At 37.8% G+C, this 24,156-nt stretch overlaps 1 protein-coding gene across 2 annotated transcripts in view; it reads left to right on the top strand.

The window, feature by feature from the left end:
• INO80 (INO80 complex ATPase subunit) overlaps window positions 1-24,156 on the top strand; it is a 64,937-nt gene that overhangs the window by 36,098 nt on the left and 4,683 nt on the right. For both annotated transcript variants that reach the window (XM_077784158.1, XM_021533451.2), the window contains 11 exons: window positions 134-274; window positions 5,101-5,326; window positions 10,508-10,635; window positions 14,864-14,958; window positions 17,278-17,350; window positions 18,759-18,917; window positions 20,183-20,285; window positions 20,833-20,921; window positions 21,710-21,865; window positions 22,936-23,095; window positions 23,760-23,969. In XM_077784158.1, the coding sequence (XP_077640284.1) occupies window positions 134-274; window positions 5,101-5,326; window positions 10,508-10,635; window positions 14,864-14,958; window positions 17,278-17,350; window positions 18,759-18,917; window positions 20,183-20,285; window positions 20,833-20,921; window positions 21,710-21,865; window positions 22,936-23,095; window positions 23,760-23,969 (1,540 nt within the window). The remainder of the gene's footprint in view (window positions 1-133; window positions 275-5,100; window positions 5,327-10,507; window positions 10,636-14,863; window positions 14,959-17,277; window positions 17,351-18,758; window positions 18,918-20,182; window positions 20,286-20,832; window positions 20,922-21,709; window positions 21,866-22,935; window positions 23,096-23,759; window positions 23,970-24,156) is intronic.

A 24,156-nucleotide genomic window follows, 5' to 3' on the forward strand; every position in this document is an offset into this window, starting at 1 on the left:
TTTCCTTATTCAAAAAGAAATACATATGGAATGTGCTTTGTCTGTCTTCCTGTCTTGTATCCTCATGGGCGGATACAAGATTTGAGAGGAGTCTTCATAGACATTAACTTCTTAATTTTAATTTTGTTTTCAGAACCTTGTGTTCAGCAGCCACTGTAAAGCAGTTACTGGCTATTCAGACCATGTCATATATAGAAGGAGAACAGCTACCTCATGTGTACGATGCTGCCAGGTGACTGAGCTGCCGTCCTTCCTGTGCATGGCCAGTCCACGGGTAAGTCCAAGTTGAGTTGTAAATTACGTATTTGCTATTGTGTTTTAAAGCTTGGTAGAATTGTGTCTTAGGAACACAATGATATACGGCTTTCTTTTGGTTGGGTAAAACTGTTGTGAGGATATCCTTTTGCTATGGTATTCAAAGTGGTTTTTCATAGGGGAAGTGACTGTAATGTGTACTGAGGGGAAAAGGAAAGTTGTAAGATGCACCCAGCAGGAGCTGTTCTAAGATTTCACTTTCTCTCCTAATACCTAAAGCAGTTATAGAAGAGATATTAAAGTAAATTATTAATTGATAATTCAAGGGGGAGATTTAGGTGTCATCACCACAGAATGAGGTGATTGTTTGGTCAACTCTGATGACATAGGAGAGGCTGGGAAGCAATACTTTTTTGAAAAGGGTGTTTGTTTCCTCACTTATGCTCGAGAGGGGAAACACCAAATTGCAGTATATAAGGATTAGTCAAGTTGGCATTTTGTAGGTCTCTTGGATATTTAGTGCTACTGTATGGGGTTCTCCATCATCTATTAAATGAATTTTGAAATTAATTCACTTGAAGTTTCCTGGCTGACACAAGAGACCTTCATTAGGTCTATGGCTATTGCATTCCATGTTGTTGGATCTTGACAAAACTGGACAAAATACAATTTTATTACCAGACCATCCAGATGTTATTTTCTTTAGTTGCTGTTGAAGTTACTGCTGTAGGCCTAATTAAATGATGTGCAATTATACTTTTGCATCTGGAGAAGGGTGGATGGCAAGCAAGACCTCACGAATGCAAGCTCATTACCTACCTGGTGCTGCTCAAGCTGAATTTTATCTGTGTCAGCAGCTCTAGGGCTGGGAATCCAGCTGAACTGCTCAAAGTCAAATGTCACCTCCCTGTTAAAATTGTACTGCCTTGCTGGAGAGCAAGAGATTATTCTTAGAGTAAATAGTGAAAACCACCTTCAAATTCCTTTGATTTATCCCTCTTTGTACCTAGATTTGCATAATGGTGAAGAATACTTTGAATTGCTCCCCTACAGCAGAAAGGGTGGAGAGGGGCTTAGAAGGCTACAAATGAGGGGAAAGGCGAAAAGAAATCATATCTGACATTTATTCTAGTGAAAAAAAGTTATTTGCTTTGGTTTGGCTGGTGTATAAAAATGGTAAAGTGTAGACATGTCTTTTTGTTTCTAGGAGTACAAAGATTTAATTTCATGCTTCTTAGAAACTTTTGGCAAGAGTGTAGAAGACCTGAAAGAGCAGAAAGAGCACATACGTTCCCAGAAACTATAGTCTTCTGTTGTTGTTTGACCTCTGATGAATTTTGGGAAGTTAATGGAGCAAATGATAGAAATAGGAGCATATGTTTATGTAGCAGCTGGGGGAGAGAGTCAGTCTTCTTTCTATGCAGGCAGTTTTCATGAGTACAGACAGGTCTCAATCATAAAAAATGTAACTTGGAGGATGCATCTTGCATTGTCATTAAGAAGTTAATGAAATTTTGAATTATACTGTTTGGTTTAATTTCAATAGATTTCTTACACACTGGAATATTGTCTGAAGCCATTTTGGTCATCTCACAATGTCTGGAAGGGTAACTTTGCATGAAGATAAATGCAGGAAGCATTTTACAATTGCCTTAGCTAAATTAAGTTGTTTAATTTAGGGTGGAAATGCATTCATACATCCCTATCACTGTATTTTTGATGTGTTTCTGAACCATGACTCTTACAATCAATCAGTTCGACAATAATGTGTTGACAGAGGAGGATTTAGTATTCAGGACTGTGCTCTACCTTTTATTATGAGTAAAACCACAAAAACAAACCTGTGGGGAGAAAAATTTGACAAAATGCACCATGACAAAATAAAGAAAAGAGTGAACAAACTTGAATGAAAGATTTTTTTTTTTTTGTCCATTTCAGAAATGTGGTGTTTTCACTTGTAAGGTCATGTAAAAGATACAGGACTCTACCCTAGAAGTATGTGCCTTCATTGTGTAAAAAAAAGGAACTGATGGTAAAGATAGTTTTAGGTCCTCAGAGGTCAATCAGTTTTGCATGGGATATGTAGGAAGAGTGATTCTTGTTAGTGTAGAAAAAGCACTGAGTCGATTGTCCCTACCAGTTCTTCCTTAGGTTGAGGTGTTAGTGAAACATGGCTTGTAGAATATTCTGACTTTGTTTGTCTTGTAAAATTCCTGGTGTACAAATCTGTATATTCTTTTCAGAAGATAGGATATGTTTCTGTGTCAGAAGTTAGTCTGCTCTGTTTTGTGTGTAGTGGCTGCCTGTTCAAGGAGTGGAAAATCTAGGTCTTTGGAAATCAATATGGCAAATTGTCTGTGCTTGAAAACAGTATTTGTTCCAGTGTGTCTGGTGTAGAACTATGAACTGAAATGTGGTGACGAATAGTGTCTCTTAAACAACCTAAGTCTGTACCATCATTTGTGGTGTATGTCAGTGTTCAGGTGACAGAACTTACTTGCATTTTGAATTTTTTGCATTTTGAAAGAGGTTTTGCCCTTTTTCCTAAAGGTCAAACATATGCTTTGACTGCAGGTGGCAGTACAGGATAGCAGCAAATCTAGTACCTTTTAGGTAGTGGATATGTGTCCAGAGTCTTAACACACCCTGTTTCACTTTGCAGTGTTTTGTGTGGTTGTGTGTAAGGCCCATAGACAGGTTTTAAAATAGCTCTTGGCATCTTGAAAAACAATGACTTTACCATTATTACAGAGATTGTGTATGCTTTTTAAGTGCTACAACTGTGCTCATTAATCTGTTTAAACAATTGTTTGGCCCTTGTAAACAGAAATCTCTATGAGATTAATTTATTCCTATGAGAAGAACTCCTGTGAAACTGGTCTGGACCACAGTTCCAGCTAGGAAACCTTGCTTAATACATGTTACTTTTGAGTTAGCTGATGAATGTTCAGAGAGGTACAGCCAACATCTAAGATACCAGGCAGTCCTGAGGTATGGGTTGCTCTCTTTGCCTTACAGTTCTAAAATGCAATGTTTAAAAATTATCTATTGCTTATTAAGGCAATCTGTTAAAATATTTTCATTTGCATGATACACTGTTGTCTATATTATTCTCAATATAGCAGTTTTATCACAGCAGAGTAAGCTGGAACAAAAATTTAAACCCCCTTCAAATGTAGAAGCTTTTAATCTGCAATAAAAATACAATTATTTTATTGTGTTTATTGTTTCAGATGTCCCATTATCACCCTAATTCCCACCCCATCTCAATTCTGCAGGAAGTCCGCTGCTTAGTGTTCACCATGAAAACCTGTAGACCTCCTGTACTGTTTCTTCCTATGCAGCCCCACTTGCCTTATTAAAATGTGAAAACTCTCACAAGCTTGATTTTCTCTGTTGTTCATTTGTTACATTGCTTTTCATAGTCCTGGAGGGAATGTCATTTTGCACACTATTAGGATTCATGACAATATTTTTAACTTACATGACAGTACATGGGGGACTTTTTCATTGTACTTCTGAAATAAAAGCAACAATGAGCTCTAAATTAATGATACATTTACTTCTTACATTGGTGAAGAAATTGTCACAGCACTTCAAATCTCTATTACTGGCCTGTATTGTAAGGTTGTCTTAATAGTAAAATTTGTTTTCATTTCTTTGTGAGTTTTTAACACATTATTAAGTCTTTAGATAGTATGTAAAAGCTTCTACTAGCTTTTTTTGTAAACTTGGTTATAAATAGTTCTTGTAAACACCCCAGAATGCTTTCCCAAAACAGACTTACATTCAAAAAATGTAGAAAGAAGTTGGTAATGTGTTGTTGGTTTGTTTTTTTGTTGATGTTGTTTTGTTTTGATTTAAATCTTGTTCTAGACAGTGAATTGTTTTGCATTTATATTTGCCTTAAAGTGTTGCAATTGTGTTTACTTTGGATCATGGTATTTAACTCCTGGTGAAGTATCTGAAGTTAAATGCAGTAGAGCAGTCTGTCCTGCTGTGTACCATGGCTCAGTTTCACTTTTGGTTGTTGTCCTGTTGTGGTAAGGGAGACCTATGAGAAAGCTGCAGATTTTACAAAATCTAGCCTTGTCTGCTGGAACAGTTTTTCTTGAGCACCTTGCAGCCATTGGCATTCAGCTGTTCAGATCACGTGCACCTTCCACTCTGTACAGATTTGGGTAGATGGGGCAGAAAAGGGAGAGTTAGACTGATGGAGCTGTTCCAGAACAGCTCACATGGCATGAAATCACACTTCCCGTGTTTGCAACACTGGTCTGTCCAGCTGGGTTGTATATACTGAAACAGGTATATAGGGCATAGGATTCATAGAATGCCACAAGAAAAAGAGTACTATTTCTGTGGCCCACTTCATTCAAAGCAGCTGTAAAGCCCTAGAAATATGCTGTTCCTTTTTTTCCCATTTCTAATTTATGAATCACTCTAATTTTGAATTATCACATGAATTTCTGTTAAGGACAATCTGTGTAATTTCTGCTAATGAGATAAATACTTGATTGTAAAGGGTGGAACTAAAATAAATCTTTGCAAAAGGAGAGTTAGAGCAAGGGTATTACTCTTCTAGCTTTGCTAGCAGTTGGCAGAAGGCATAGTTTATCAAAGGCAGGTTTTTTGTGCCTGGTCATTCATATGGTGTTCTTTGTGGAGTGGGGAGATGTTGCATCTCTGCTTGGTTTAAGCTCAACCAAGGATTGTTTTCTGTTTCTACATTGCATAATCACTTGACTTTTAAAATTTGATCCCATGGTAAGGTATTTGAAATGGAGATTTGGGGACAGGGAGAAATGTGAACAAGAATATAGATTATTATTGCTTTACTTGCAGGTAACAGCTGTGCCACTGGAGTTCTACTGCAATGACCGAAGTGCAGAATACGAGCGCAGGGCACTAAGGGAAGGAGGAAGTCTTGAAGCAAAGCAGTGCGTACTCCATGGATCCCCTGAGCTAGCAGCTGACTGGCTGAAGCAGTGCTCCCAGTTCTTCCCAGAGCATCCAGGAGGGCTCTTAGGGATCAGGCCTCAGAATGGCTGGTCTTTTATCAGGATACCAGGTAAGTTTGGAATTTGTAGTGAAATGGAGATGAGATAAATAAGGACATCTGTTATTTGGTGGTAATATGTGCTTGGCTGTGGGCTTTTTGAAGGGCTGGGGATGGTTGTGTGTTTGTTTTTCCTTCTGAGTGAAAGTTAACTTGGTATCTTAAAATACACCATAATTTTGCATCCTCTTTCTGAAGTAAATATTCGATGGATACTGAAAACGTGTAATACAGGTTTTTCTAATGCTTACAAACCTTCCTTTGTATGTCAATCCTCCAAATGACTGTAAAGAGATAGACTTGCTTACTAGAGCACAGTCTGCTCTCACAACCAAATACTGTTTTGAGGTTGGAGATAGGAAGATTACATGAAAAGTTAGAGACGTAACTTGCCTCCTAAGGTGTTGAAAGAGCTTCATATTGTTCTAAAAGATCTTTTATTGATCAACATGGTGAAAAGGTTAAAATTACTTGTGGCAGTCTGCCATGAGAAGGGTAGGTTTGAGGACCAAGTTCAGAGGAAATTAGTCTGGAAAATAAGCCATGAGGAATTTACTGAATTTCTGTTGAAATAAAGACTTACTCATATTTCCTTGTAAAGTGGGAAAGTGTACCAGTAAAATAAATGTACTGTTTTTTCTTAGAATTAGACTAAGGTAATCCAAGATCTCATAGGGTTTGATTTCCAGTTCTGCAGTGACTTTCATGGGCCAGACATGCTCTAGCTGTCAGAAGATGGTCCTGAGAAGCAAGCAAAATTCTGCAGAAAGTACTAGAGATCTGACAGATAGCCAAGAGGAAAAACAGCTTACACTGCCAGATGCAAAGTTATTCCCAGACCCTTTTGGGTCAAGGATGTTTGGCAGGGGAAGTTAGTACAGTAAAAGGAAAGTGGCCTTTTTCTTGCTACAGTCAGGTTTAAGAAGGTACCTTCATAAGTATTCAGAGTCATTTGAAGCACATAGCATGTTTGTACCTAAGTAATGGAGAAACCATTTTTCATTAACTTGCACTGGATTAATAGTCATAGGTTGATGATTTTATAATTTCTTCAGAAATTCTCTAAACTGTTTGCTGGTTATTTGGAAAAAGAAAATGAATCTCTGTAGCAGAAAAATGGGAAGTATTGAAGAGATAAATTAAGATAGAGAACATGGATAGAGAAATGCAGAAAGCATCGAATGCAGAAAAGAGAGAGGGCTGCATTCTCTTGAAAGACTTCCGTTTTAAGCTGGGGACTTTGTTATTACCAAAAAATGATAGAGGACTAAAGATAAGGTACAAGAAGCTTTCAGAAGTGAAAGAATAGGTGCAAGGTTGGGCAAATTGTTGACAAAGCGCAACAGAATTTGGTTGAGAAGGAGGTTGGGATGAGTGTGTTACGTAAAGCTGGCTCAATTTAGGTAGTATTGGACCTAGAAATGGGGTAAAAAAGTCGTTTTGTACAGCTGTGTTTTAGTGGAAAGTAGCATTCAAACCTAAACCTACTCTGAGAGAGCACACACCACAACAGGACATCTGTGTTCATAGGTGCAGAAACAGGCATGATGCCTTTCAGAAAGTGAGTGATGTGCTGAAGGAGCCATTTGCAAGGCTAAAGTAGCAAATGTCAAATGGAATGGTTGCTGTGGAGGCCTGTGGCAAATAGGTGACAAGAAGAAAAGGGGGACACCACCTCTCTTTCCTAAATCCTGATCTATCCTCTCCTGGACTCGGTGTTCCCAGTACCCTGGCAGCAGGCTCAGCTGTGATCACTGTGGGAATCTCTTGAGGTTTTTCCTGTTCTTTGAAAGAAAAATGGTCCTGGATTAAATGGCAGGAAGTGTCTGAGTCCTTTTAGTATCGATAAAAAGCACTGGCCTCACTGGCTGTTTACTGTGAGAGCCAGCTAGCTCCTCACTGACCCCATTGTGCTGTCAGGAGGGGAACCAGGGGTGTCAACTGGAGCCCAGACTTTATCTCTCCTTCCTCTGCTTTTTGCATGTCCAGAGGCATTTTTTCTCATTCTCCAGAGAGCGCTGAGCCCAGCTACAGTCATCAGCCAGAGCTCCTGACAAAGGTTATTCTGAGTCATAATTATTTGTAACTATTCTTCCCAGGCCCACTGCATCCCCTTGTAGATAATTTATGTCCACATTCTAGCATGGCTGGAGGCAGTTGGGTTTGGTTTTTTTTTCAGACTGACAGCCATTTGGTCTGATTCCTTTTTCTTGTTTATTTCATACAGTGCTAAAGAACCCAAAAATTTTGTCCTAGGGAGAGCTCTTTGCCAATGCAAGCAAAGTACAGGACCTCTATCTCCTGACTGACTTAAACTTTTAAAAGTTCCTTTTAAACAACAACAGAAAAAAAATTGAAGAATTTGCCATTTAAAGTTGCTATTGATCATTAAATGTAAAAATGTGTAGAACTGCAAATTTTGGAAATCCCCTTTAAAAAAGTAGTATTTTTCTTCTTCTCCTAGGTAATAGAAAATTAGAAGTGGAGGTGGAAGACATGGAGTTTTTATTTTCTTTTGAATAATTCTGGTGTTTTCTGAAGATGGCATGAGTTTATTGCATTTTCTGTTGCCATTTTCCAGAATTTGTCGTTTGAAGCACTAGGTGGCAGGCTTTCAGCATGGAAAAATACTTGATATTGGAAAACACAATGGCATTAGGAGAGCATGCTTAAAGGTGCCAGGTTAAGGACAAATTATTTTCTCTTCCAGAGATGATAAATCTCTTTTTTGGTAGTACCGTTTTGCTCTCCTCAAAAAACCTTAAAAACTTTCTCACCAGTGCAGTCTTCTCTACTGCTGAGCTATTGGATGACTTATGAACTGTTAACAAGTTGCTAATTTTTCAAATAATCTGCAAATAAATTCTTTACTTGTAATTTGCATTTCATTGTGATTTAAAAATAGTAACTTACACAATGGAGACCTCAGGAGCCAGCAGCAGAGGACACACATCATTTCCAGTTAGCAAAGCTTTATTCTGCCTATTGGTGCTTTTGTGAGGAAAAGAGTAGCATTTTGCTTTTGGAAACTTGCTAGTATGTTAATCTGATCTTCTCAACACTAACTTTTGAACAGACCCTGTTGGTTCTCTGAGTTTTCTCCCAGTTAGATAGCTTTTGATTAATAATCATGTTAGTTTGTCACTATGGCTAGATTATATATCTAGACTTTTCCTGTAGCTTCACTCAGTATAATCTGTTCTGAAATAGCAGGCTGACCAATTAGAATGAAAGCAGAGTGTCGTGGCTGTATTTATAATTAAGGGGAATAATAACATTTTCTATAAACAGTAAATACTGCTGTTGAACAAAGGCCTTGACTTCCATAAGTGTATTTTAAAACCAAGTAGCTGTAAGTCTTTTCCATTTTACTTAATTGCCTAAGTTGAAAATTTGGTTTTCCTTAGAAGAATGCATGAAGCTATTAATGATTTATTTGTAATTGAGACTGTGTGCTGTTCTAGAGATGAATGCATAATTATACATTATGTTACACTTAAATGCTAGCCTGATGTGTGGGCTTGAGTTTTGCTTACAGTATTTCCTGGGCTCAGCTCTCTAGTTAATGGATTCCCTAAGGTAACTGCTACCAGTTTAAGCAATGGTGTGGTACTTGCTCCTGGCAGAGCAGATCATCACTGCCAAAAGGAGGAAATAGAGTCGGACAGGCAGACAAGCAAGAAAGAGCAGACCTGTCTTGTCTTCGGTTCTCAACTAGTGAATTACAGGTGCATGGCTCTAAAATTACCATAGTAGAGACCATTTGCAGCATTGTTCTATAGAGCAAGTGGATTAGCTAATTATTTTAAACCATATGGAAACTCGCAATTTTTTGAATTTCAGAAAGGAGATGGTTGGTTGCATTTTCTGATGTTCTGATGTGTACTCCAGCAACAAGTCCATTATTTATATTTAAGCTAAAGATACTTCTGAAAGAAAACAACTACATTATGGCTTTTCCCAGCAAGCCCATAGCTCTACGTGCAGGAGTCGCTTACTACTCTGCCACATCGCTGCATACCTACCACATCACTTTGGTACTCATGGACTCTGTTGCCTGCTGTAAGACCTTTTAGGAGTGCTGTTATGTGATCTGTGCTCTACTATTATGAACCTGCTTTTGGTTATATTAAAATACATGGTGGTCAGATGAAAGAATTAATTTTGTATATAACATATTTTTAAATTGGGATATTGGGAAAGACAGTTAACTGCCTTATAGAAAGCTGAATTTTCTTCAGCCCATGAGTTAATTCATTCTGTGAAGCAGGAAGTGTGCAAAACTGATACCTGCTAGACATTAGAGAACATTACCTGCTAGGCATGCTGAAAATACTTGGGTTCTGTACTAGCCTGCACCATCTGCAGTTGTCAGCTTTCCGTTTTGGCTGTAAACCTAAGTTCAGACATCCAGAATAATAGAGAATCATCAATGGCCTTTCCAACAGATAATTTTTTGGAAGAAAATTTCTCTTCATCCTCTTTCAACAGTAATGTATTGTTTATTGAAGTTTATGTACAGAATGTACAAACAGGAAGATCTCCTTCCTGAAAAATACTTCATGAGCAGTGCTGAAATAGAGAGGACATGAAGTATAAAATCTGAAGTGACTGAAAAGATTGCCATCTGGAAACATTTCTTAAACAAAACAAAAGAAAAAAAGGAGAGGGCAGGGAAGGATTCAAGGCAGTGCTGTGAGGGGATTGTTGTTTTACAGTGATCTAGACAACTGTTCTTTTCTGGGAAGGTGAGGGGTTTGATTTGTGGAGGATAAGTCTAAACCTCAGCAACAAGTAGCAGCAAATGTACAAGGGACAGCATTTTCATGTGTGTAGTGGAAAATATTTCTTCAAGTGTTAAAGCATATTGTGCTTGTTGATCTGGGCAGAATGAAACCTTAAATGAAGGTTATTACTGTCTAAAAAGAGATTGAGTCCATACTTATGACCAGTCTGTAATGACATTTTGCCACGTGGCGCATATGGGTCTGCTCCCATCCCAGCAAACAAAAATTATTGTTACCATTGTGATTTTAAGTATCATCCAGAAGGGACGCTGGAGTTTCTTCCATCACACCTCGTTACTTCAGAGACTATAATGCAGTGAGGTCCTAGGAACACTTAGAAGATAATTTGTTGCATGTATCTGGGTTTGCTTTATTAATTACCTGCTTTTCTTCTATTTCTTATTAGATAAAGAGAGTCTGATCACTGACAGTGGAAAACTTCATGCTCTTGATCTTCTATTGACACGGCTGAAATCTCAAGGACACAGAGTTCTCATTTACTCGCAGATGACACGGATGATTGACTTACTGGAGGTAGGAGAGTAATGTCTGACAGAAGACAAATTATGAACATGGAGATTTAGCAACACTGTTTTGGAGAAAGTACAGTAATTTGGATGCAGCAAACCTAAATAAAATTACTATACCAGAGGATACCCAGAGGTTAATGCATTAATATGATAATATAAGAACTGCCATACAAAGTTAGACCTAAGGTCCAACCTAATGTTCTACTGGTACCAGTGTATAACAGCAGATGTTACACAGAAAATACGTACAAGAATACTGATACTTCACCATTACTCACTCAATTTCCAGTAGTTTGCAGTTCAAGGGGTTTCTGAACCAAGTGTGCTTCCTATATACTCAGTTGTCCAACATGGATTCTTCTTCCATAAAGTTGTTCATTTGCATCTTGACACCTTGTTAAGTGTTGGCATTTGCAGAGCCCTATGTCAAGGGGTTGCATGGCTTAATTGTCCTCTTTTCCTGTTTGAACTGCTTCCTTCTTTTATCATTTGATGCCTGCATGCCTTTTTATTGGAAGGAAGAGGGAGAACAGTGGTAAATTGTACAGTGTTTATGTTACTTGTAATTTCACAGACTATTACCATTTTCCTCTAATATCTGATTCGTCTGCAAAAGTTTCATAAACATTAGGAAGTTCTCTGGCACACAGGATAGGAAAGAAATAAGTAATGAAGTCATAACTTAAAATTTAAAAACAGACATTCTTCATCTGAAGAAGAAAAAAAAAATCTTTATTTGATGAGCAGCTATGCCATCAAAGAGCTAGGATACTGTCTTCTCCACAATAAACTGAAGAGAAAAAGTGAGAAGACTGAATCAATAGCTGCCTAAGTCATGAGTTCTGTATGAACAAGAGAGTATTTTAAGGTCAGCAGTTAATAGTTCAATAACAAATTACAAGCTGAATTTTGTTTTTGCTGCTGTGAGGAAAAACAGAACTTGCATGGTTGCAATTCTGTATTTTGGCATTTTGCCTAGCATTGCTTTGTATGCCTCTTTTTTTGGCAAACACTGGACATGATGTAGGTTTGTTGATACCCTGCATTACACCATGAAGCTCATAAAGCTGTGTTTAGTGCTCCTGTCTTTTCTCTTAGTGTTGAATTTGAAAGGCTTATGAGCATACCATTTTGCTATTCCATCTCCTGAATGTTCAACTTCACTTGTGTTTTATTATCCAAATAAGCCACTTACTAAGTCCTCTGTTTTTCTTTCTCCCCACCCAAGTAACAGAAGCTGAAGTTAAGCAAGCTAAAAATCAAGTAAGGACTAATTAATAAGAAAATCCATGCAAAACCTGTGTATCTGTAGATAACTGTTTTTTTCCTGATCTGTCAAAATATATCTGCCTACTTGAATATGAAAAAACACAGGATGTCTTTTTAAACAGTATTTGGACTATATTGCACTAACCTAATCTATGCAGGGCAGAGAGCACAAAGCACATTGTTTACAAAGTTATAAAACAATGTTTGTTTTATGTAGCTTCAGTTGAAGAGCTGCTGCGCAGTTCAGTCATTATGAAATGGCAGATATAAATACAAAGAGGAGAAATATTTTCTTTCAACAGAAAAGGATCAATTATAATTTCAGTATTGTTTTTTCATGCAGATGTGTATTTCATACTTTTTAAGATTCTGTTTGTTTTTCTCCATGTGATTGCTTTCTTCTGTAAGAGTAATTTTCAATGGTTTCAGTGGGAATCAGATTGTATTCATGAGATGAGGTGTGGAATTATGTTCTGCATGAAGTAATACATCTTGATTATACTCTACCAAACGTTAATGAGTTGTGTGAAAACAGAAGAGAACTCAATTTAGACTGTAAAATAATATGAAGGGAAAACATTTTCCTGAGAAAGTACCATTGTGGAAGCTCAGAAGAGCACTGGCTTTAGCAGCACTGCATTCTTACCATACTCAGGTCATCATGTGTTGTTTCTTTCCCATGCTTTGTTGCAAGAGTTTCATTGTTTGTCTTAGACTGATACTTCTGGTGGATTGGTGACTCTTTACATTGAACAAGACTGGCAGGTAGATTTTTCAAGCAGGTCTAATACAAGGATCTCTAGATGAGACTGAAGCGTCCCTATGAGCTTCCCCCACCCCACTCTTGTCATTCCTCATGGGGAACTAGAAAAATGAGCAGTCATCAGGTGCATTCCAAAGTTGCAGTAGAGACCAGGTGTATTTACTTCTAAATATCTTCTTTGCCGTCAGGGTTCTCTCTTTAGCTAAAAGCCTGTCATTTATATGAGTGATCAGAACAGTAAAGTGCTGAGAAGTGTAGTATGAATTGCAATGTGGATTTTTTTAAACTTTTTTCTGTAGTGAAAGGTGTACTGTTAATATTTGGGAAAGTACTGCACAAAACCATTTCACAGCAGAAGGATATTTCATATGGGCACTGTTACACTACTGTGAAGTATCTACCTTGATCAGAGGAAGTAGATGGGGGCAGATCAAAACCTTAGATGATTAGCTAAGGGCTAATGTACAAAGCTAGTTTGCACACCTGGGGGAATAAATGCCAGTATTGCAGGTGTAGAATAACCTGTTCTTTTGCACTTTTTGCATTTGTGAAAATGTCTGAAATCTGGAATAAGGATAAATTCACCTGATGGAATTAAAGAAGTTGTTTTCTGTTTTGTTTAGAAGACAGATAATGAAAAGATGGTTAACAGATGAGGAAGACTAACTCAAGATCAAAAGGTTGAATCATCATAAAGGCAGCTAAAGACAGTAACAAAGAAATGAAAGGAAGAGGTTCTTGTGATAATAGCAAAAGAATTGATCAAATCTGGAGAAAAGGTGGCATAGTGTCTGACAACTCTTATTTCTCTGGTGACAGAAACCTGTCATAGAAATGGAATAAATTAATACTTCATTAGGATTTGTTTATGCAGTGAAGTAGCTGTTTTCTGCTTTGAACTTCTGTTGTTGTACTCCAGAAATTCTACTAGCCATGAGCTGTGCTTCATAGTGGTAGTCCAAGTCTGGATTTGGCCATTTCCACACTGTTTTATTTACCTAATTTTCTCTTTCATCTGCTTCATGTTGAAGCTTGCTTCCTCTGCATCAATCTTTTTCTCAGTTTTCTTATGATATGGCAGCTCTTTCACTATTTCTGCAGAACACAAGGGGGTCAGGAGCCCTGAAGGACAGGTGACAAGGAGAACTGGACATGGTACTATCAGAAGGTTCATTAGAGTGCAAGCACTGCCACGTGTTCTCATAGCATATCAGTTCTGTGTCTGCTAAGCACTGTGGCTTGGAGTAAGATGAATCCAATAGTTTTTGCTGCTAAAGCACTATCTGTTCCTTTCTGTCTTCATTTGCACTCATGGCATCTCAGACTCATGGCTAAACCTAACTCATGTAACCAGTAGGTGTTGCATCTTGTCAGCCAAGCAAGGATCCCATTGTTTAAGCACCCCAAGGATGTCTTTCCAGAGAAACTCTGTGGTTATTTGAGCTTTGTATGTAATTCAGATTTTGTTGATAGTTGCACAGGTATCAAGAAGTACTGAGAACCTTAGAGCATGAAAAACATGTTTCTGTGGAAAAAGCCTTTGCTTACAATATTCCTAGCTGATGCCATTTGATTTGTGTCTCAAGCAATGGTTTCAGTACTGCTGCTTGGCAGGAGCTGTGGGCTGACACACCAGTGTAAATGTTCAGTGTTCTCCTAGGCAAGAGATTCACAGGCTCTTTGGTGCTGAGATAAAGCCTGGACAGACATTATACAGCACCAGGTTTTCAGAATCGCCAATCAAATGGTATACGATTGACAGGGAGCAGGTGCAGTTGGTTTGTTTGGAAAGGTTTGCTTCCACAGTAAAAACTTGGGATTTAGTAAAAATTTAGACTCTGTAAAAACAAACTTCCCATTTTAATGATTTTTTTTTACCTATTTATTTATAGGAAAAGGCATGTACCAGGTCTGCAGTGCAGCAAATGTATCCCCAACTCTGAACTAACATTGTCATTTATCTCTTACATGAAATGCAGAAGCTGACATATGATTGAGTAGCTTTAGTTTCTGGATTGTATTATTATCAATTGTATTATTATCAATTCTTATTGCTTACAGAACATTTTTTGATAATGTTTATGGAACTTTGTTGTAATTAGTAATCCTGTTTTTATTGTGTGTAGCGGGGGGCTCTGCAAGAATCAAGACTGAACAGTTTCAAGAACAACTATATTTTTTTGGTGCATGTTCTTTGCAGGAATACATGGTTTATAGGAAACATACCTACATGAGATTGGATGGTTCTTCAAAGATTTCTGAGCGAAGGGACATGGTAGCAGATTTTCAGAACAGGTAATGTAGTTTGCAAGTTACGTTCCTGCTAAAATACATGTACCTAGGAAATTGGTGTAAGATTTAATGGAAATAAATGAAATTTGTACTTCTTTCTTTATATCAAATTGATCTCATTTATCTGAAACAGTTTCTTCGTTGTTTGCTGACCAGTAGTCAGTGGTGTTGATATGAATCTGTGAAAGAGTACTGGAAGCAGTTTTAGTGTAGCCACGTCTTGTAGTTCTTGCCAATCCAAATAAGCTGTTGCTTAGAAAGAAGCTCAGTTGAAAAGCAGCAAATGTCCAATAGTTATTAAATGCTTTGGCAATTGACACTGTAAAGATGAGATTGAAAATCTTGTATATGCTAGAGTATTGAAAGTGACCTAATTTTCTGCAAAACAAACTATTTAACCATATTTTACTAAGAAACCATAAACTAATATACAAAAGATAAAATGTGTTTTTTATTAGCTAGAAAGGTAGGGTAAATCTTCTCATTTAGTAAACCAAAATGGATCCTGACAATTTTAATAAGCGAATCAGGACACATTACTTACAATGATTGAGATTATGATTATTAAGTTTCCTTTTAATCATGAGATACGGCTTGATACAATGTCATTTCGGTACGGTAGTTCACAGAAAGGTTATCCTTTCTGTATGTTGACATGAGCTTGTAAGAAGGTCACTTTCCTATTTCAGTGGAGTTAGGTTCATAGATAGTTGTTTATTGCAGGGTGAAAGCAACATTTTAGACTTGAGAAAACTCCTTGTTAGTGGTCCCAAAGTACTGTAGCTGAAGATAGGAATCAAGGCTTTTCAGGTCACTGGTTCACAAGGCTAATGGACCTGAAGGACTCTGTTGCAATGATGAGTCTTCTAGTGAACTTGAACATGTGCAGAAGTAGAGAGAACCATATTAGTACCTTTCTTTCTGCCTGTTTCCAGGTGTCAGAAACAAGTTCCTTGCAGGTTATGATGTCTCCTGAAATCCTGATGCTTCCTCCTGTAAGATCCTTTAACCAAAAGAAGTGAAAAAATCATTTTACTAATGAACAGAATTTGGTTTTATTACGGAATAAAACATCTGAAGAAAAATAGTAATTTCAGCAGGAAATCCCTTTGAAATGTACATCAGCCAGTCTAAACAAGAATTCCTATTAAGATGTTAGCTGAGTTCCTCTTATACTTACTTATACTTCCTCTTATATTTACTTACGAGAAATATTTCCAGGAAAAAAGTATGACTGAGACTAAACTATTCTGCAGGATATCCTTGCAAGGTGCTGAAAATACATAGCTATGGCATGTAATTTGTTCACATAGTCTGTGTCTCTGTCCACTTTGCTTCTCAGATGGCATATCCAGAAGCATATCACAGCTGCGTGTTCAGGTGACTGTACACACATCCCAGTATTACAAGAGAACAGATTACCAGGCCAAAGATTACCTTCAGTGCAAACAGGCACCTGTTGACTCCTTTGGCTTTGTTACCTACAAGTTAAAGTCTGAAGATTGACAACTTAGTTTTAGTTCCTTCCCATTCATTCTGCAAGAGTTTCTGGTACTTCACTGATTTTACATTTGCCAAGTTGTTCAGACAGTGTAGTACCAAAAGGATGTGGCATTCCAGACTGTCTTCTCTTAAGCAGAGAAGGACAATGTGTCAATGTCTTTGGACTCCCTACTAGTGTACTGTCTGCTTTGTTTATGTCAGCCTGTTCAAAGATCTATAAGGTGTGGAACAGTTCTAAATACTGTTGACTCTGCAGAGACATTAGTGCAGTTCACAACCTCAGCAGAAACTTTGATTTTGCTGTTACTACTTGAGTTTTCATGAGTACTTAGTCATGCAACATATAGGCTTGTCTCCTTGTTTATTCTGTTCAAAGCACCAAATTTAGAACAAAACTTGCATCTGCACAGTTTTGACTTTTCTTTTTCTTTTTTTTTTTTATCACTTGAGCATCATTAAGGCAAGTTTCCTTTAACATAGGGCTTAGTTCTGTGAAACAATAGGTTGTTCTTTGTGTGTAGGAAATCTTAATTTCCAGTGTGGGCAAGATAAACAAGCCTTGGTTTGTTTTGATGCAGATAAATAAACTGCTATTGCAAATTGAATGTTTACATGTTCAGACAGTCATCTTTTGTAGATTACCTTCTTTCACTCTTTCATATGTTTCTTTTCCTTGACCATGAATGAACAGCACAAAGCGTTCTGAACTGTTCAAGTAATAGAAATAGCCAAGATTGCTTCATATGGGTCAAAAATTGCTTCTGTGGTTTTTCCTTGTTCATGCACAAAATAAGGGGGTTTAATCTCTTTCCTCTACAGGAATGATATTTTCGTGTTCCTGTTAAGTACAAGAGCTGGGGGTTTGGGCATTAACCTTACAGCTGCAGATACGGTAGGTGAAATTTGGTAACAATTTATGTGGAAAAATCAGTCATTCTGTGTGAAAGTTGGCACTCTTTTGCCCATACTGATCAATGTTTTTAGTACTGCCATTCACATTGTGAAATTGCATATCCTGTTTACTTTGTTATTAGCAATGTAATAATATCTGGATGATAAAGTTGTAAAATATTGGACATTTTGGTACACAGTTTTTGGTTACAGTTGGAGACTTCTTCCCACTCCACACATACTTCAGTACTAGGGTCCAGAAAGGAGTTGAATTACTGAAGGGATTTACAAGTGCAAATGACACTTAGATGAACAGCATGCACTGTATGAATGACCCTTTACTCCTAAGGTTCAGTTACAAAGGAACCAGTGGAATAGTTATCACTTACCCTTTTTTCTGTACCCAGAAGAATAAACAATGCCTATAAAAGTATAAAACAATTTGTAGTTGAGGATCAGCTACTCAGAAAGGATAAATTTCTTCCCTTGAGGTGTAAAGATAAACTGATTTAGGTGAATTGCAAGGATTTGCACTCTGGAGCAGCTGCCACTAATCACTAGGGAAGGAATACTGATGAACCATTCATCTTTTCATTAACAGCTATTCTTGTGCTTCTGACCTGCACCTGGCATGCTTGCAGATTTGACCTCAAGTCTGTAGCCACACAAACCCAAAGATCTCTAAATCAAAAAAATCCTACCCTATCTTGCTGTCAGTCACAAGAAAGCAGAAGAAAACAAGTATTGTAGGATTTTCAGGGTTTAAAAGAAGAAATAGATAGAAGCTCAGGCAGGTTCCTTGCATGGGCACTTTTAGTGGTTTTCTGTGTAACTTTCTTAATACTTTGCTGTCTAAAATTTTTAAAATGCCTTTGGTTTTGATGCTCTTTGTGCATAAAGTACTATTAGAGTGATAGTGCAATATTAATTTAATGTGGCATTTCAGTTTTTTATAGTCAAAGTACTAGAAACATTAGATTTTATCTAGGTTTTGAATGAAAATTGGAGTATTGTGTTCTTCATGAAATTCTAATATGATGCTAAGTAACACTAAAATGCATCCATGATGTGGACTGCAGTCTTAATTAATTGTATGACAGTGATTTAATGTGATAACAAACTTAGGAATTTTGTGCCTCCCTATCAGGTCTGTTTAAGAAGATATTAAAGATGTTCTTTGGAAGTTGAAACATTTATAGTGTCAGTTAGTTTGAATTCACCTGAAATGCAATGGAAGAGACTTCACAGGACTGGGAAAGGCTAGTTTAACACAGCCTACAGTGGGGCTGTAATTCTGTGAAACATGATTGAACTTCTATTGTTGTCAGTATATTAGATTTCTGTTTGTTTAGTCATCAGCTGCTCTAAAAGTATGTTTTTATTTAATACTTTCTGGTGTTGCCTTGCAGGTAATTTTCTATGACAGTGATTGGAACCCAACAGTAGACCAGCAAGCCATGGACCGGGCCCACAGGCTGGGTCAGACCAAACAAGTCACCGTGTACCGCTTGATTTGTAAAGGCACCATTGAGGAGCGCATCCTACAGCGGGCAAAAGAAAAGAGTGAGGTAGGAATAAGGAACTCCCCTGCAAAGAGAAGTTACAGGAATGGTATCATAAAGCACATATTGACATGAGTAAAGAGACAGAAAAAGTGCCTGCAGGGAGACAGAAGAGAAGGCAAAAGGAAGTGTCTTTGTTCAAACATGTGTCTCTAACACAGCAGCAGTCCAGTGACATATTGATAGAACTGGAAAGAAGTTAATTATTTACAGTATGACTTCATGAAAACTATTCTTTATGTTGCTGTAAAACTACACAGGCTTCTTGGAGACTAAGGCTTCTGTCTTTGCTGTGTCAGAGTTACTGATGCCTGTCACATTACACAACAGCTGATATTTTTTTAAAAGACATTTGGAAGGTAATCAAGAGGAAATTATTTGAGGTGTTAGGGTTGCCAGAAAAGCTCAGTGTCCTGAAGCATCAAGCAGTAAGCGTACTGGGAATTTTAAACCTCATGATACTTTATTGGCAAGAAAATAACTAAGGAGATTCATGCTTTTTGGTAGCAGTAGGTACACTATATACAATATTCAGATGTTTTGTGTACTTGGAGTTTCTTCTAGCTGTTGTCTTACTTGGATGCTGCTCATGATGTTGCAGCAACTGAATGCATACATATTTCCCTTGTTGAAACCATTTTTTTCTGAGATACTGCACTAGAGTTACCTGAAATCAGCCTGAAAATCAGGTGTAGTCTGCTGGTGATCCAAATAATTGAAATTGCCTTAGGTTAAAGCTTGTTCTCTTCTGTTCTTCTTAGTTGTTGGGTTTTTTTGTTAATATAGTTTAGTAACAGAGGCTGACTGAATTGCTTAAACTGCAACACCAGTTCGGGATGGAGATACAATTTTCAGTCAAGGAGACTAAAAATGTTGCACCCTTTAATAATGTGATCCTCATGATCCTCTGTGCAATTACTTGAAAATTTGAATGGGTAAATAATACTTGACAGGGCTGTTGCTGTATTTTTGTTTTGTTTTGTTCAGCTGTATATGAATTAATACTATTCTAATTTGTAGTTTATTACATACTGCTTCAGAAAAAATGTAACCTTCCATAAGGGATGGTAATTTTCTCAGGGGCTTATCATATTTTATACCCTGAAATTTTGCTGCTAAATTTGCTATGATAGAGAAATTAGATCAAGTCTGAATTAGAGAGATGTACTTGCATGATTTTTGCAACTGGCTTTTAGTGATGGGTTATGAGAAATGTTTCATGGTGGCTTTGATTAATCTTTCCTCTTCTTCTCTTGTTTTTTTCCTTCTAGATTCAACGAATGGTAATTTCAGGTGGCAATTTCAAACCTGACACCTTGAAGCCAAAAGAGGTGGTTAGTCTTCTGCTGGATGACGAGGAGCTAGAAAAGAAATGTATGTGGAATTAGTGTTTCAGCAATTCCCCCATTATCCACTTCATTACCTTATGAAATCTGTGTTTTTATCTCTACAAACACATGTATTGCTGATAACAACTTCTGTTTCCTGTCTCTTTTTGTATTGCCAACTCTTGTTAGTACAAGAGCTGAGCTGAATGAAGTTGTGCAAAATGAGACATGATGATGTGATTAAGTTTTTATTGGCACTCATTCAGGATCATTACATTGTTCCTGAATGACAGAGCTTTGACAAGAACTATGTGGGTCACGACAAGAAAAGTATTAGTAAAAGTGCTGTATTTTGTCATATTTTTGAAGTTAGAGGCATATTCTTTCGTGTTGCTTGAAAGAATTTCCTTGTAAGACTTTTTAGTGACTTGGAAACAAATGGTTTTAATAGAGTAATTCTTTCAGTGTGTTTTAGTTTCAATACAACTGACTTTTCTTCCCAGTGCTGTTAGAATAAGAACTTCTTGTAAGATTCATAAAAGGATAGGAAATATCTTTGCACTGGTGACAGCTTTGTATTTCTTTTCCAACAGTGCGTCAGCGTCAAGAAGAGAAGCGACAGCAAGAAGAAACAAATCGTGTGAAGGAACGTAAACGTAAAAGGGAAAAATATGCTGAGAAGGTACTTTGATACAGAGAGGTTACCTGTGCCTGTATCAGTGATAGAGCCAGAAGAGCTTCAGGATCACTGTTAGGGAATGTGGAAACATTTTATGCCAAGGCAGTCTTAATGGGTGAACCTTCTTGCCTTTGCTGTTGAAAGTCAGTCTGTGGCAGTTCCTTACACAGAAGAGGGATAGTACAAAATAAGTAATGCATAGTTACCTGTAGTTTAGCCATTAGCAACTTCAAAAATAGGGAAGTACTGCCTATCCAAACAAATCTGACAATCAACTGATCATTAAATTGATGACTCTATCGTTCTCCAAGGACAAAAGGGGAATGTAAAGGAAGCACCAAACACAGGTAAATCCCATACAGCTATAAAACTTCCAGGGAACTAGGGAAGATTAGTTTGTTTAAAAAACATCACTAAAACCAGTTTTTGAAAATTCTGAGTTTTTAATTAAAAAGACAGGGAGGCTTTGCATTAATTAATTGGAATTTTGTGTAATGGTAAAGAATTTCAAGCTCACTCCAAAAGGTACTAGAAATCAAAGTAATTTTTTAAGAGTAAAACTCCATCATCCCAGCTATTTTATGAAGAAAAACAAATACAACCCTTCTGAAAACAAAAGAAGGAACATTTAAGGGATCTGTTACCACAACATTCAGAAACTTGTTTTGGGAAGTTCGTCCTATGGCACTCCTGAGTTAAAATACTGCATTAGATTTTGAGTTTTTGGGTTGCTTGTTCCCATTCTTCTGTTTTATTGCCTTTTCATTCCTGGATTACTTCATTTATTTCAGAAGAAGAAGGAAGATGAATTGGATGGGAAGAGAAAGAAAGAGAACATGAACCTTGTGATCCCATTTGTTCCCTCAGCTGATAACTCCAACCTGTCTGCTGATGGGGATGACTCTTTCATTAGTGTAGACTCTGCCATGCCCAGTCCTTTCAGTGAGGTAAGACTCACCAATGCTTTAACCCATATACTGTTTCAGTTGTGGCCCTACATCTTGTGGGATTCTTGCTGTCTGGTACTTTAGCTCTTGCAGAGCTTTGAGTGTGTGGGGAAGTGACATGTCTTAAAGGTGAACCATGCAAATTAAAATAGTTTATTGAAAATGCATTAGCTGCTAATAGACTGCCTTACAGCTCCTCATGTTGACATGCCATTATTCCTCTCTTCCTTCACCATCTGCCTTCCTTTTCTTACACTGAATTTATCCCCTGACTTTCCTCCCTTCCAGTCCGTGAAATTTTTCCACTCTTATCTAGAGTCCCACTTAACTTTCTTCCTGCTTTCTTGTCCCTTTTTCCTGCCTTTCTCAAGCTCACATTTATAACCTGTGTGCCCTCTCCCATACCAATATCTTCCATAGCAAGAACACTCTGCTCCTGAGCCAAACAGTATCCCTCAAATAGCTCCTTGACATTCAGTGTCTTTGTAAGTACCCCTCATTAGTCTCATCTGTGTCTCTGTCTCTGCTTCCTCACTTGCATCATTCTGAATTATTGTGGTTTTTCTCCTCTGGAATTTAAATTAAAAATTCTTAGTGTCATAATCTTATTTTCCTTCATCAGTGTGTAAAGAATTGCAGCAAATGTACTTTGTTCTGTGCCATGTCAATTAAGATTTCTGTATTGTACTGTTCGTTTATTGATCAAGATTTTTATTAGCAGTAGTAGTGGCTTAAGAATCCTGTTTTCTCTTTTGCAGTTGAAAATGCACAGTTGAACAGCAGTTTACTTAAATCTCTGCTGAGCCCATTAGTCTTTTGCTTCATAACTTGACATGTATTTTCATGAATTGAAATTAAATAGTGGGTGGAGGTCTTTAGTGCTGCTCAGTGTGTAAATAAAGTGTGGTGCAATCAGGCAGATAATGTATCATGCTCATGCTGCTGTTGTAGAGAAAATGGGAAAGAGCAAGTACCAACTATTTGTGATTGTACAGGTTTTGGAAATCTTACTATTTTTGTACCCTTTCCTAACCTGAGGAGCTAATGGCTTTGTTCTCTGTCACATTTAGATATCCATCAGCAGTGAATTACATATGGGCTCTATCCCTCCTGATGAGAGCAGTAATGATATGCTTGTGATTGTGGATGATCCAGCTTCTTCAGCACCTCAGTCAAGGGCAACAAACTCTCCTGCTTCCATTACTGGCTCAGTTTCAGACACCGTGAATGGTCAGTACTCTTCTTGTCTTGATTTATTACTAACATTTATTAAACCTTAACTTTTCATAGATAATTGATAGTTTTTCTGCATTCTGCAAAGTTACTTGTGATTTGATAGGAAATCTGTTTATAGTCTGTCATTTGCCACACTTACCTCTTCTCTGTGTTAGTTACTTCAAAATGTTGTATCCTTTGTTCCTGTGTTATTGAGGGCTCTCCTTCCCTTAAGTTTCTTACCAAATGACAGACGACTACTGAACTATTAATCTCTAAGCCTTTCCTTGAATTTGCTATTGGGTTAATAATTAGTTCTTTATCTCCAGGGGGTGGTTGGAACAATTTGTTTGAAGTGTAATGTAATTTTAAATAATGTCAAGTGCTTTTAATTACTGTAGTTTTTCACAGTGAAATAAATAGAATCATAGTTCTTGACGAGTTTCTTTAGAGATAGCAGATGGAAGATAACTGCATCTCCATCTCCAAATGAGAAAATGCATCATCCTGAGATGCATCATCTCTTTCATGAGACCACTGCTTGCTAGCAGTGTCCCTGTTACTATCAATGCCACACAGGAACGGTATTCATGTAGCTGCTAGGCAGCTTTGATGCCGGGCTCACTTGTGAGGCGTGTGAAACACTGCAGGAGTCACTGGTTTTTCTTTCCTTGTTCAGGCGTTTCAATGCAAGATTCATCTCTGGCTGTGAGAGGCCAGTCAAGTCGAAACCGGGGTCGTCCCAAAGGTGGCTCCAAAGGTGGCACTGGGAAAGGCAGGAGCCGGAAGTCGATAGCGGGGAGCGCAGCAGCGATGGCAGGGGCCAAGGCAGGGGCGGCAGCGGCCTCTGCGGCGGCGTACGCAGCCTACGGGTACAACGTCTCCAAAGGTACGTGGGTAGGGCAGGCACCAGAGCACAGCCACGTGAGCTGGCCTGATGGCTGCTTACAGCCTGTCAGGAGATAGGTTAAATGTTGTGTCGTTGGTATGGCTTGTCCATTGTATTCTGAGATCCAGGCAATACAAAGTGTGACATAGTAAGGGTGTGAGAGGATAGCTAGTTTTACCTCAGATGA

Source organism: Lonchura striata, chromosome 6, assembly GCF_046129695.1.
Source record: "Lonchura striata isolate bLonStr1 chromosome 6, bLonStr1.mat, whole genome shotgun sequence".
Taxonomy (NCBI): Eukaryota; Metazoa; Chordata; class Aves; order Passeriformes; family Estrildidae; genus Lonchura; species Lonchura striata.